Source organism: Phyllobates terribilis, unplaced genomic scaffold (assembly GCF_046119375.1).
Source record: "Phyllobates terribilis strain yellow unplaced genomic scaffold, ASM4611937v1 Scaffold_13__5_contigs__length_258822181, whole genome shotgun sequence".
In the NCBI taxonomy this organism is placed as follows: Eukaryota; Metazoa; Chordata; class Amphibia; order Anura; family Dendrobatidae; genus Phyllobates; species Phyllobates terribilis.
The window spans coordinates 244,165,104-244,179,968 of NW_027362773.1; the positions used below are offsets into that span (position 1 = coordinate 244,165,104).

At 41.7% G+C, this 14,865-nt stretch overlaps 1 protein-coding gene across 2 annotated transcripts in view; it reads left to right on the forward strand.

Moving 5' to 3' along the window:
- LOC141174446 (uncharacterized) overlaps nt 1–9,130 on the forward strand; it is a 52,204-nt gene extending 43,074 nt beyond the window's left edge. For both annotated transcript variants that reach the window (XM_073659372.1, XM_073659373.1), the window contains 4 exons: nt 303–488; nt 6,839–7,030; nt 7,977–8,114; nt 8,814–9,130. In XM_073659372.1, coding sequence (XP_073515473.1) covers nt 303–488; nt 6,839–7,030; nt 7,977–8,114; nt 8,814–8,875 — 578 coding nt within the window. In that variant the 3' untranslated portion in view covers nt 8,876–9,130. The remainder of the gene's footprint in view (nt 1–302; nt 489–6,838; nt 7,031–7,976; nt 8,115–8,813) is intronic.
- Nucleotides 9,131–14,865: the final 5,735 nt, after the last annotated feature.

Below are 14,865 nucleotides of genomic sequence, written 5' to 3' on the forward strand. Positions count from 1 at the left end.
CAAATAAAAAAAATTAATAATTTACAAAACAAAGTGTTTAATTCTGTCTGAATGTAGGAGTTTATTATACAAGCAGTAATTTTTCCCTTGACTTTTCCTTATGTGGATACATTAAACTTTAGATGTCAGGTAGTTATTTTTATTAGCGGTATTGTGATTTATCACAGCTCATGATTTTGATATATATCTTAAAAATATTTTCTTCTCATAGATTACCCTCAATTCTTCCTTTTGTGATGTGTCATGTCTTTTATGTCATCCTTTTTTTGTTTTCTTTTCTTAACATGGTTGTTAAACTCTAGGCTTTGAAGAAGCGGACACCACTGAGAAGGGAAATGCCACATATGACAGTCACTCCAGCACTAAAACACTTCTGGAGAAGCCGCCTCCTCTCCTGCCCACTCCTGTCCGAAACTCCTACGCAGCACAGCCCAAGCCTTCTCTGCTGGGTGACCGACCTGCGGGCGCTGGGCTCCTTCCTACACCAGGTCAGCACTGGGCCTCTCCGCTACCCTTTATAATGTATTGTATTCATGAAGAAAGTTTTGTGGCATCAAAATACTTTTTAAAGTGAAGCTTTGACTATTTGTGAACATTTGCTCTATTGGATGTTTATATTTATTTTTATATTATTATTATTAATTTTATTGTTATTTATTTTTGTTATTTAAAAAAAAAATATATATATATAATATATATTTATTAATATTTATTAATATTATTTTATTTTATTTTTATAGAGCATCATTGCCTCCATAGTGCTGTACCTGAGAATGAGTTACGGTTAGTGTTGAGCGAGTATGCTCGGGCGAGCTCCGAGTATTTATAGCTGCTCGGTGATATGGTCGAATCGCTCCCGTGTGCATGATTTGCGACTGTTTGACAGCTTTATTACATGTGAGGAATGTGTAAGAAATAGACATTCCTCACATGTAATAAAGCTGTCAAACAGTCGCAAATCATGCACACGGGAGTGGAGTGATTCAAGCATATCACCAAGCCGCTATAAATACTCGGTGCTCGGCCCGAGTGTACTCGCCGAAAGGGTTAATAGAACATACTCGCTCATCACTAGTTACGCTACATACAAAATAAATGTATAAATTAGAGTGGACAAACGAACTAGGGTCAACTAACTAATTCTCCATGTATCATTTATGTAAAGTCCTGTTTCTGCCCCGTCATACAGGGACGGCAGTAATCCACTGAGCAGATCCACACCCGGACCCCAACAAAGAATAAGTATTCACATGAATGAAGTATACATTATAGGGAGTCTTGTTCCTTTACTTACATACATACATAGATACATGAGACTTCTCCCTCTTACATAAATACTCCTTTAATTTGTTTATTAATAGAAAATATTCAAGATTGTTTATGGAGATTATGTAAGGATTAATTGCATAAATATCTTTAAGTGTCTTAGGAACATGAATGTGAGCGTTGACTTGGATTGGGGAACTGTAAATTAGCCAGCAAGCTCCCTTTAACTGTATAATAGACAATGCTAAGGGGAAGCGTAACTTTTTTATGTATTTAAATTCCTTCCAGATTTAGGCCATAATCGCACATTCTACGTTGGGTGCCCATGTATAGTTTGGACTCAGGAGCTGAACCCCTCCCCCCCATATCCATGAGATGCTGTGTTACACAGCTAGGATCTAATGTAACAGCAGCAACTAAAGCAAGATCCAATCTCTGCTGTTTAACCATTTTAAATTCTGCTGTTAATCGCTGAAAACTGCATTTAAATGATCGGGGTGCCGATGGGTTTTCTTGGCAGATGGGCTTCAAAGGAGAACGTCAGTTTCTCTATATCCTGCAATACTACAGTACTAGTGATTGCAGGTTCAGGTCCACTAAGGAAACTAAGAAATTATGCAAAAAAAAATATATGTTAAAATTGGAATCCTTCTCCCCTTATAAAAATAAAAAATAAGCATATTTGTTATCACCATGTCCATTAATGTCTGATCTATCAAACGGACAAAAAAAAAAAAAATCAAAAGCGGGAATTGCTGTTTTGTGGGGTTTTTTTTTTTTTTAGATCATATCTTCATGCAGAAAAGAAGTCCTCATGAAGCTTGATTTGACAAAAAAAAGTATATTTATAATATATTAGAAAAATAAATATATATTCCGTACTTTTCAGACTATAAGACGCACCTATGTTTTGGAGGAAGAAAATGTGGTCATGATGCCCTGTTATGGGGGAGGGGGTCTGCTGCTGACACTGGTATTAGGGTAATGTCCCCCAATTTTGTTAATATCCTCCATCCTGTTATGTATGGCCCCTACATCCTGGTATATGTGGCCCTCATCCCCATCCTGGTGTGCGTGGCACCCCTTGATTTCCCCCATCCTGGTGTGCGTGGCACCCCTTGATTTCCCCCATCCTGGTGTGCGTGGCACCCCTTGATTTCCCCCATCCTGGTGTGCGTGGCACCCCTTGATTTCCCCCATCCTGGTGTGCGTGGCACCCCTTGATTTCCCCCATCCTGGTGTGCGTGGCACCCCTTGATTTCCCCCATCCTGGTGTGCGTGGCACCCCTTGATTTCCCCCATCCTAGTGTGCGTGGCATTCTTTGACCCTGGTATGCTTGGCACCCCCTGATCCCCATCACGCTGCCCACAAAAAAATAAACAATCATATTCACCTCCTCTCCCCTCCAGCGCTGCGTCCCGCTCTGCTGCCGACACTCACTGTGTGAGCCGCGCATGGCAAGGAAGTGCTGTGTCGGAATAGTCACTGCTCCCCACGCCCGGACTGTGTGCGTGGGGAGCAGTGACCATTCACACTGTCCAATAGCGTGCACACTGTAGCTGCAGCGCGGCTCCTGCTGCAGTCGGTGGTCAGTGTGCCCGCTATTAAAGACCATGAATATTCACTACAACCCATGGGAGTGGGTTGTAGCAAATATTCATGGACTTTAATAGCGGGCACACTGACCGCTGAGCACAGCAGGAGCCGCGCTGTGGCTACAGTGTGCGCACTATTAAGGAAAATGAATATGCATTGCTCTCCATGCTCATGGGCGTGGGGTGCAGGGAATATTCATTTATTTTTAGCAGCGGGCACAGCGTAGGCTGCAGCAGGCGGCTTCTACCTCCTGTGCCCCGCTGCTGTTCCCCTCCAGCCCCCCGCAGCCTAACATATGTTCGGACTATAAGACGCACCCCCCACTTTCTTCCAAAATGTCTGGCGGAAAAAAGTGCGTCTTATAGTCTGAAAAATACGGTATATATAATTTTTATTTCATATAAAAAAAAGATTTTAAAAATAAGATACAAAATATATAGCTTTTAATATATAAATATATATACACTGCTCAAAAAAATAAAGGGAACACTTAAACAACCCAATGTAACTCCAAGTCAATAACACTTCTGTGAAATCTGCCTGTAAAGTTATGAAGCAACACTGATTGTGAATCAATTTCTCCTGCTGTTGTGCAAATGGAACAGACAACTGGTAGAAATGATAGGCAATTAGCAAGACACCCCCTATAAAGGAGTGGTTCTGCAGGTGGTGACTACAGACCATTTCTCTGTTCTCATCCTTTTTGGCTGTTGTTTTGGTCACTTTTTCATTTTGCCATTGCTCTCACCCCTAGAGGTACAGTAGCATGAGGCGGTGTCTACAGTACAACCCACAGAAGTTGCTCAGGTAGTGCAGTTCATCCAGGATGGCACATCAATGCGAGCTGTAGCAAGAAGGGTAGCTGTGTCTGTCAGCACAGTGTCCAGAGCATGGAGCAGATACCAGAAAATGTGGAGGGAGCCATAGGAGGGCAACAACCCAGCAGCAGGACCATTACCTCCTCCTTTGTGCAAGGAGGAGCACTGCCAGAGCCCTGCAAAATGACCTCCAGTAGGCCACAAATGTGCATGTGTCTGCACAAATGGTTAAAAATCGACTCCATGAGGGTGGTATGAGGGCCTGGCGTCCACAGATAGGGGTTGTGCTCACAGCCCAACATCGTGCAGGACGCTTGGCATTTGCCACAGAACACCAGGATTGGCAAAGTTGCCACTGGTGCCCTGTGCTCTTCACAGATAAAAGCAGGTTCACACTGAGCACATGTGACAGACGTGACAGAGTCTGGAGACGCCGCGGAGAGTGATCTACTGCCTGCAACATCCTTCAGCATGACCGGTTTGGCAGTGGGTCAGTAATGGTGTGGGGTGGCATTTCTTTGGAGGGCCGCACAGCCCTCCATGTGCTCGCCAGAGGTAGCCTGACTGCCATTAGGTACCGAGATGAGATCCTCAGATCCCTTGTGAGACCATATGCTGGTGCGGTTGGCCCTGGGTTCCTCCTAATGCAGGAAAATGCCAGACCTCATGTGGTTGGAGTGTGTCAGCAGTTCCTGCAAGATGAAGGCATTGAAGCTATGGACTGGCCCGCCCGTTCCCCAGACCTGAATCCGATTGAGCACATCTGGGACATCATGTCTCGCTCCATCCACCAACGTCACGTTGCACCACAGACTGTCCAGGAGTTGGCGGATGCTTTAGTCCAGGTCTGGGAGGAGATCCCACAGGAGACCATCCGCAACCTCATCAGGAGCATGCCCAGGCGTTGTAGGGAGGTCATACAGGCACGTGGAGGCCACACACAATACTGAGCCTCATTTTGACTTGTTTTAAGGACATTACATCAAAGTTTGATCAGCCTGTAGTGTGTTTTTCTACTTTAATTTTGGGTGTGACTCCAAATCCAGGCCTCCATGGGTTAATAAATTTGATTTCCATTGATGATTTGTATGTGATTTTGTTGTCAGCACATTCAGCTTTATACAGAACAAAGTATTCAATGAGAATATTTCATTCATTCAGATCTAGGATGTGTTATTTCAGTGTTCCCTTTATTTTTTTTGAGCAGTTTATAATTACTTTTTAGTCCTATCAAGCTTTGAGGGCTTTTTTTCTCTCCACTTAAATGCGGGGAAAAAAACTATGCAAGCTTGATATCTCTGGAGTTTTTCTTGACCTGGATAATCATGTTATCAGGTCATTTTTATTGCACAATGTTCATCGTAAAGACAAAACTATAATTCTGTTGGAATTTTCAGTAAATTTATTTGGTAAAGTGAATGGTATAATGCAAAATTACAACTCGCCCGATGAAAAACAAGCCCCCTCATATGGCTAAGTTGACAGACAAATAATAAAATTCTGGCTCTTGGAAGAAAAAACAAAAGTACAAAAAGTGGCCGCAGTGGGAAGAGGTTAAACAAATAAATAAATAAATTAAAAGCTCATGCACCTTTATGGGCCGCAAGTTGTAATATTTGTGCTTCACATCTGTCTACGCCAGATGTTTGCAGTCCTCAGTAGCCACGAGCTGACAGGGTTCAAGCTTTCCTCTTGTGCTCGTTTAATTAATAACTTTTTTACAGATTTTATCTACATTAAAAAGAAATATCTACAATATCTGTCTCACAAATCTTGTGCAAAAAAAATGAGAATTGTTAAGGAGCAGGCAGCAAGTCTTCCTGGGAAATTATAGGGTATTCATTTAAGGGGAACTTTTCAGAATAAGCTGTCCTGAGTGTTCATGGGCATGATCACTCTTTTTGCCATCATACGCCTTATATCCTGCAATTTTTCCATCCTGATTGATATCTTAATTTTCATTTGACTTAAAGCTGCTGTTATATCTGCTATAAACAGCACACCGGGATGGATTCCTGCATTTCATGGCTCAAAGAATCCCTCCACCCAGCAAATTGTTATCCTCTTAATATAATCATCATATTATACAGCACTATGTACTTACAATTGCTCATTTTGTCTTTCTACCCAGCTAGTTCTTCTCTTTTCTATTAGGTCTATGACCTCACGGAATTAAAAACTGACTATCTGAATCCTTCTATGTAGAAACAGGAGGTCTATTTTCCCCGCATGACTCATCAGTCGCTGCAAAAGTCAGTGGCATTGAGGGGGGGGGTGGTGGCTGGGTCAGTAGTTAGAGAGGATAGATTTATGCAGGAACAAGAGATTTCCTGTTTTGAAGCAGAGAAAAAAGAAGAATTAGCTGGGTAGAAGTGCACAGTGCCATTTAATAAGATGACTGCAATATATTAAGAGGATAAAAACTAAACACTGAGCTTGGTAGATGTGAATCCAGCTCTGGGTTGAGATAAAAGACTTATTAGAAAACTCAGTGCAATATTTCTGTCTCCCCCTCTGCTTCTTTCCTCACTCTCCATAGATTATAAAATGCTGTATAATCTGACACATCATTGAGCTTTTTTTTTAATTTAAAGACTTGTTAAAGTATAGTTCCCATTTAGATATAGAGGCTGAGCAAAAACCTGCCTGACCTAGACATGGTCATTCTTTGAGTACTGCATGTGTCATCAGACTGTTCTGCTTTACATAAGGGCTGCATAGTATGGGGGACAGGTCCACTCCTCCATTAGCCCAAACACCATCAGTATTCTGCTGTTTGGCTAATAGAAGCAATCAGAAGATGCTCCCACGTACAGGACATCAATTGCCTTTTGTTTCATCATTTTTTTCAGTCTGTTCTGTTTTCACTGAAGGAAAATTGGCAAAAGATAAAAGCTGGGAAACATTCTTGGTTCCGTTAGTGGGTCTAGGATTGCCTTTTGATGCCCTGTGGTTGGGATGGGTCGGCAGTAAACTATTGGGCAGTTTGGAGAAGGCAATAATGAGTGGAATGGTCCCGTTGCTTACGAGCTTTGTCCAGGACAGCGCTGCTTATATGGCCGATACTGCAGGCCAATGCTTTGCCGACTGCAATATTAGCTGGATCCTCGTCAGTATCGCTATGAATCCTATTGATCAGATATGTGTTTTTGTTTAGGTTTCATGAAGAGTGATCACGCAGAAGATGTCAGCGCTGTGTACGACACTAATATACAAGCAGTGGCTGCTGTTGACGCCATGGCCAAGCCTCCTCCGCTCCTCCCTACCCCAGGCAGGACTCCACTAATGTCCATCGTGAAGCCATCTCTCCTACGTGACAGACCCTCTGCCGGACTGCTTCCTACACCAGGTTGGCTTTGTTTTTGTCTCTATCCAGCTTTCTTTTGATCGGCTCAATAGGCAAACGCTGGTTGCAGACATTTGTTCGCTGTGGTAGTTGCCCGTCTCTTCCCCATGTGATGATTACTTCATCTTCATTCCTAACTCTTGGCTTTTGCACAAATGTTTGGGATGCAAGGAGTACTCGGCATTATTTTCTGCCACTATAGCTATTTGGGCAGTTAATTATTTTCTGTTTCTGTGGGTGGTTAAGGGTATACATCTTTGCACCTAGAAAATGTTGTTATATTTATGTTCATTTTTACCTTTTTTTTTTCTTTTTTTTTTTTTTCATTTCATATTTGGGCATACAGCCTTTTTTGTGTTTTTTATTTGATGGGATATGAGAACTAAGAAGCGCTTTTAGTGACTCAGATCTCACACTTTGCACTGACGAGGGGCAATACCCCCGAAACACCGTGGCTGCAAATTGAGATTCTGATTTGGCTTTTATCCAAAGTCATATTGCAAGAGTCATTTAAAGGGTCAATAGTGACTTGTAGGATCGCTGCTTTCTATCAGGTGGCGCTATGGAGTTCTAGTCCTCTCTGAAGAGGCAACTTGCTTATTTAAGGAACTATGTAAGTTATCCACATTTGATGGACTCCAGTATATGTTTGACTAGGCAAAGAGGGAATACGGAAAATTCTGTAAAGCACAATAAGTCAAAGGCATTCTCCTGGAGTTGATATTGATGGCCTAATAGGTCACCAATAACAGATTGGTGGGGGTCTGACACTTGGTGCCATGACTGATCAGCTGTTTGCCGCCACCGCAGTGTATAGTGCCGGAGCAGCGTGGCTCAGGACACCGTGTAGTGGCCAATTTCAGCCCCATTCACTTCAATATGATCTGTATATTCTGGTTATGTGGCATCTGTCAGCTAAGTGCAGGATCTTTTCATCCCTTTGTATTAGGAATCTCTGCACCGAAAGGTAAACCTCCACCTCTCTTGGCAATGCCCCCCAAAAGACCACCGCTTCTTGGTTTTCCACCTCATTCACCAGCAAAACGTCCATTGCTTGGGGACAAACCTGGTCTCCTCCCAACCCCACGTAAGTAGTATTTTACTCTGTACATTCATTGCTGTATGAACCTGTTAACCTAACCAGCAGGAAGTCTTTTGTAATTATGCCATTACCCCCTAGAAGGTTATAGAAGACCTTCTGTGGGGAACTTCAGTATTTAAATAAATACCTTTTTATATATCGGATTTCCCCTGTAACTGGAGTCTATAAGCCCCAGTTAAATAAAGCAAATTCCTGTAAGCTAAAAAGACTCCTTATGAATGCTACCCGAAGATGTCTGGCTATGCATCACATTTGCAGCAGGTTATAACAGCCGAAGAACTAAATTAAATACTGAAGACCAATTGTGAATCATTCTGAGACTGCAGTAGTTGTTTAAAGTGGCCTTTGGTTGTTTTGAGCCATTTCCATTGTTCTTTGGTTTATTGCAGAAAGTTTGTAAATGTTGCTAATAAACCAAATGTGCAATGGGGGGGTGGTGTATAATGTTGGTTACAGCAGTATGTGGTGATGTGACTGTCATCGTGTGTTTGACTCTGTACTTGCTCTGAATACCAGTAGCGCGGCAGCTTGTAAATTATTAAAGTATTAGAAGAAGGCTGGCCCGTGGTGTTCTGCTCTTCCCATAACCCCGGTGGTCTCATTTATTTTTTGGTAAGATAAATTTGTGCGATTCTTCGCCTGTACCGTTCTGATCTAACACGTACTGTCTCTCCTTTCCTTCAGCGGTATCTGTGAACACCACGTCTCTCCTCTGGCCGACGAAGCCCAAACCTTTGCTGAAGTAAGGGCGGAAGCCCCCCTCCTGCCAGCACCTATTGTATACTCAGTTGTACTTGTAATTCAGTATTAGAGCAGTGCAGCAAACTCGTGGTATTTGTAAAGCCCCCTACATTCCTAATAATTTTTTTTTCCCAATGATGTGATACACACAGTTCCTCCTTAGATTGTTACCGATTGGGAAGCAGAGAGTCCATATCAAGTGCAGCTGTCAAGAGAACTACTCGTTTATATATTTTATCTTCTTCATGAGCTTTTTTTTTTTTTTTTTTTTTGAAAAATAAATTTTTTTTTGCTTTTACATAGTGGTGGCAAATCTGTATTTGTATCTGACGTAATCAACCTTGTGTTCATGTGAAAAATGGAAGAGTTCTCCAATGTCTGTCTCGCTGTCTCTGCCCGGCTTTCGATGCTATGTTACACGTGTCTGATTTTGTGCAGATTCTGCGCCCTGAATCCACAGTACAAGTACACAAAGCTGGGTAGTGCGGTAGGGTTCACTCCAGTAACCACATCCACAGATTCGCTCTGGATTTGCAGCCAGATCTGATACAGAAACTTTCTGACCTATGAAAAGACGGTGGCTAACCAATAGGAATGACATCCAATAGATGTACCTTTTTTTATTTTTTGGGAATTTTAGGATTTGCCTTTAATATGCATACCAGGTTTAAATATTAGAAAATGGGATAAACCTATTTCTTGCGAATTAAAACTTCCCTTTGGGTGCTTTAGTCCAGTGGGTGGGCCTAGTCAGTGATTAACATATCTGCATGCACAGTAATACAGGGAATTAGGGATGAGCGGACCTGAACTATACGTTCAGCATTCGTACCGTACAGTTACTGTCCGGTGCTGAACTCCAAACACAGACTTTCCCTGGATGTCCGTTGCAATGTTCAAAGTTCCGGGGGGAAGTGAGAGCGAGAATTCTGGTTCAAATTTATGGGTCCCCACTGTTTTCAGTGGGGTTCAAGTTCCGTTCGGGTACCAGAACTGTACCTGAACTTTGTAATAAAGTTTGGGTTTGAAACCAGAACCCAAACTTCCAAGGGTCCTCTCATCCCCTACTAGTAGGACTGCACACTGGAGCCCTATACATGCAAACAGTAGTCTTTTGTTTTTGTAAAAGAAAAAAAAGAGGAAAAAAAAAGCTCCAATGCTGATGGAAAGTAAGGAAGTGAAAGATACTAATGTGAACAATGGAAGAGTTATGCAATGGAAAATTTGCTATGTCAAATGTGCAGTTAGACAAGTTCCAGTATGTAGACATTTCCAGAGTGTAGGCCTCCCCATTTGTTAGCAAAGAAAGCCTCTGATTGGCTCTATTCTGTAATAAGAAAATTACATGTTTTTTTCACATTATTTTTTTCCCAATACCGGTACAGTTATTGGTGTGGTGAAGCATGGCAGGCCTGAAACATCTGGACTAGAGTTCCTTGTAACTTACTATAATTGGGGTGATAACTTTCCTAAAGGAGAAACAAAGTGGCACTATCTAAGCGTAGTAACATTTGATCAATCGAGTATCTATAGGAAATTGCTCACCTGATGCGGTTGTGCAAACAGAGGCACAACTCCTGCTTGAAGTATGGATGAATTTATGAAAGACAGCGGCCGAAGTGGTGAGGTGGGATTGAACAAGAGTATCCCACAGCGTGGATGCCAACATGGAGAACCAGGTGATGGCACTTTCTTTGCCACCAAGTGAGATCAAGGCGCAAGAATTTCAGGATGCTTGTAATTGCTTATAATTGGGATAATTGTAATTTTTCTTTTAGCGGACAGTCATAACCAACTTTGAGTTAACAATTTATCAATTACATCGATCTGGTCACTTTTGTGTCAACAAATTATGTTTAAATCAATGGTACAAGTGAATATGAGAAACTTATAATGGCAGGAGTTCATCTGTGTGTGCTGTGTGTGTGAAACCGCTCTTATGAGGTTTCTCATGTCTGTATATTTCCGGTAGTGGAGATATCCTTGTCCTGTGTGTGTCACACGTGTGGCAACCTTGTGTCGCATCAGGATCACATGTAGCGGCATTTGGGAATCGGCGTACAGTTAGCACTGTTCTCAAGTGCCGGATGTTGAACGCTGCCCTCATCATTGTCCCTTGCTTGCTCTGTGATCAGCACAAGCAAGGGACAATGTTGGGAGTAGTTTTCTGCTCCTGCAGTGTCCCTGTGTAGAAAAATAAGAGTAAAATAATGAAATCCTTATACTTACCTGTCCGGAGATGTCCCCCCCGCTGTAATCTTCTGACCGCTGATGCCGGGAAGAATAAGCTTCACCATTCACCAGTGAGCAGGGACAATGATGAGGGCATCATTCAGCACCCGGCGCTTGGGAACAGTTCTAACTGTAGCGCTGATTCCCAGGCTCCGCTATGTGTCACACTGATGACACATGGATGTCATCCGTGTGTGTTCAGCATGAGACATATTGCAGACCGTGCATCCGGGAAAAAAAAAAATGGACATGTCAGCGTGCGGAGCACACGGTCCGTGGAAACACGGTCCGTGTGCCGACCCATAGTTTTGAATGGGTCTGCGTATGTCAGTGTCTCCAGTACGTGTGGAAACTGTCACCACATCTACTAGACACACGGATGTGTGAAAGAACCATAACAGCTAGTCTTCTTACACTAGCTCTGAGAAAACTGGAAATTAGAGAGACTGTAGAGGAAAAAAACTGTGGAAACATGATGATGGCTTAATCTGGAAAGTTTCCTGAATCCATAGGTACACTTTATGTGAATATGTCATCAGCTTTTTGCTACGTAATCTGAGAACAGCATAATGTAGGGGCAGAGACCCTGATTCCAGTGAGGTCACTTGATCGTCTGCTGCTGTGGTTTTTGTAATATCACTTTTATCAGCAGCAGATTTACTGCCGTGTAGTCCTCCATATTTATGAGCTCTGTTTAATTCCACCCCACCACTGATTGGCAGTTTTCTGCCTATGCACAAAGCTGTCAATCAGTGGTGTGGGTGGGGTTATACACCGCTCAGCATTCAGAGAACTGCTAGATCTGCAGCAAAGAAAACTGATTTTCTCAAAACTGATGCAAGCAGCCAAGTTAGTGACATATCACTGGAATCAGGTTCTCTGCCCCTACATCATGCTGCTCTCAGATGGGGCAGCAAAAACTTGGTGACAAATTCTCTTTAGTAGAGCTAGACCAGAAATGTTTCATCCTGATTTTTTTTTTTCTTTCTAAAATAACATCTAAAGAGAGTCATCTCATTTTCACACTTTTACATTTCAAGACCATTTTGGACTCACACTATTCATTGATATATCATTTTGATGTTGCCATAACTGTCCTGATTACAATCTCTTGTAAGAATCAGATGAAGATTTAAAAAGATTTCAGGAAATCGCGGTTCACATAACTTTACACTTCAAGGAGAAGAATGAAGATAATTTTTCATGAACTGTATTAATGATTTGTGAGTTAGCAGAAGACGTCTTCCGTTTAGCATTCTCATCCCTTGGCCGAAGTGAGAGCAGCTAGAAAGAACGTCTCCCCTCTGGAGGACCTGCTCTGTTCTGCAATACAGAGACAACACATTGATTTGGATGGACACTGTTTAATGCTTAATTTCCCCTGTGGTGGCGCCACAAGAATATTGAACACTTGCTGCCAGGCTTCCCTACAGCTGATTGCTGGGGACCTCAGCAAGGGGACACGTTGTGATTAGCTTATTGCCAAGGAACCTTTCTAAGGAGGAGCGTCTGTCTGAACTGGACACCTTTTAACACACACTATATAACTAGATATATTATGTATATATCTTTTTTACTAACCTATACGCAGCAGGTCAGGTGGCAGCTATGTTATACAGCCGACATTAACCTCTAACAGCAGCAAACAGAGGTCGCTCTTATTGCTGCCCTTAAGGACACAATCCGATAAATCCAAGCAAGATGGAAATCCAGCCAGTCCGTGTATTGCGTTATGTTCTCTCTCAGATTTATATGGCCGTCTGGACAGCAACATTTATATGATTAAGTAGCGCGATCATTTAAAATCGACAGCTTGAGACTCAAAACACAAGCCCTCATACAGATCAAACTAAAGTTTTGGATCTCAAAAAAAAATTAAAAAATACCTTTAATTTTTAAGAAACCTATATTTATTGGAAAAAAAAAAAACGCCTTGTAAGTTTGTATTGCCATAATTGCATTTAACTGAAAAATCATATTGCCAGGTAATTTTAACCGCACAATATACAACGTACAAAAGAAAAAAAAAAAGCTGAATTTTTTTTCACTTCGCATGGATTTTTTTCAGCGGCATTTAACAGGCCGCGCCAGAAGCGCGTCACTTACCCCGCCCATCGGTGACCCTGTCACGTGATCGAGGGTCACTGATGGGTGGGCATGACAACCCTGGGTCTGCAGCAGACCCCAGTGGTTGTCATGTAAAGATCTCTATGTGCGCCACCTAGTGGTAGGCACTCATAACACAGGAGCATTTCTGCTACATAGAGGTGATCTGCTCATCACCTCTATATAGCAGAGGCGATCAGACAAGTGCTGCTTCTAGTCTCCTATGGAGAAGCAAGCAAAAAGTGTAAAAAAAAAAGAAATAAAAATTAAATGTTTTTAAAAATATTTTAAAAATAAAGTTTAAATCCCCCTCCTTTTGCCCCATTCAAAATAAAATAAAAAAAATAATCCCCACATACACATATTTGGTATTGCCGCGTTCAGAATCGCCCAATCTATCAATATGAAAAAAAAATTAATCCAATCACTAAACGGTGTAACGAGAAAAATATTCTAAACGCCAGAATTATGTTTTTTTGGGTCAATTGAAATAAAATGCAATAACGGGCGATCAAAACATCGAATCTACCCCAAAATAGTACCAATAAAAATATCAGCCCAGTGCGCAAAAAATAAGCCCTAAACTGGCCCCAGATCCCGAAAAATGGAGACGCTACGAGTCTCGGAAAATGGCGACATTTTTTTTTAAGCAAACTTTGGATTTTTTTTCACCACTTAAATAAAAAAGAACCTATACATGTTTGGTGTCTAAGAACTCGTAATGACCTGGAGAATAAGAATGGCAGAGCAGTTTTAGCAATCTGTGAACGTGGAAAGAAAAAAAAAACAACTGTGGAATTTCATTTTCTTTTGCAATTTCACCGCACTTGGAATTTTTTTCCCATTTTTCAGTACACGATATGGTCAAACTAGTAATGGCGTTTAAAAGTACAATTCGTCCCGCAAAAAACAAGCTCCCACACAGCCATATTGACCAAAAAATAAAAATGCTATGGCTCTGGGAACAAGGGGAGCAAAAAACGAAAATGCAAAAACGGAAAATCCAAAGGTCATAAAGGGGTTAAATGCATGCATTTTGAGATTATCAGTTTTGCAATTGTGTTTCAGTAAAATGTTGCACAGTTAAGTCTTTCATTGTTTCTCTGAGGCAGCTGGTTGTATAATTAACTGAGAAACCGTCAGTGAGCTCATTAAGATCGGAGTGTTTAGAATGCTTTTATTTCTCTTTTTCTGATCTCCTCTAAGCTGATTTTCTCAACTTTGATGTGGTTTGTGGTCATGTATCAGCTGAGGGGAGCTCCGAAAAAAAGGGTGCTTCACTCAAGTGTTTTTGCTCCATAAAAATGGACGTATCATATCCACAAACTCTCCATTCAGGACGAGCTCACTGATGGGCCCTCCAATTCAGAACTCATCCTGCAGTCAGCAATACACAGTGTCGCACAAAGGCTACAGAAGGCAAACCGTGCAAAATGTTTAATGAAACCCAATTGCAAAAAATGTTTTCTAGCCCAAATACATGCATTTAAGTAAAAAAAAAATTAATTTGGCAGTCAGATGTTATTCGCTATAGTTGCTCCTTAAATTTGTGTTCCTAGATTGTTCCTCCTGGGTGTCCTGTCATAAAGGGTACAGGGAAATAGTTTTTTAATCATAGATGTAATCAGATTTTCAACAGCACAGGATAATTTCTTAC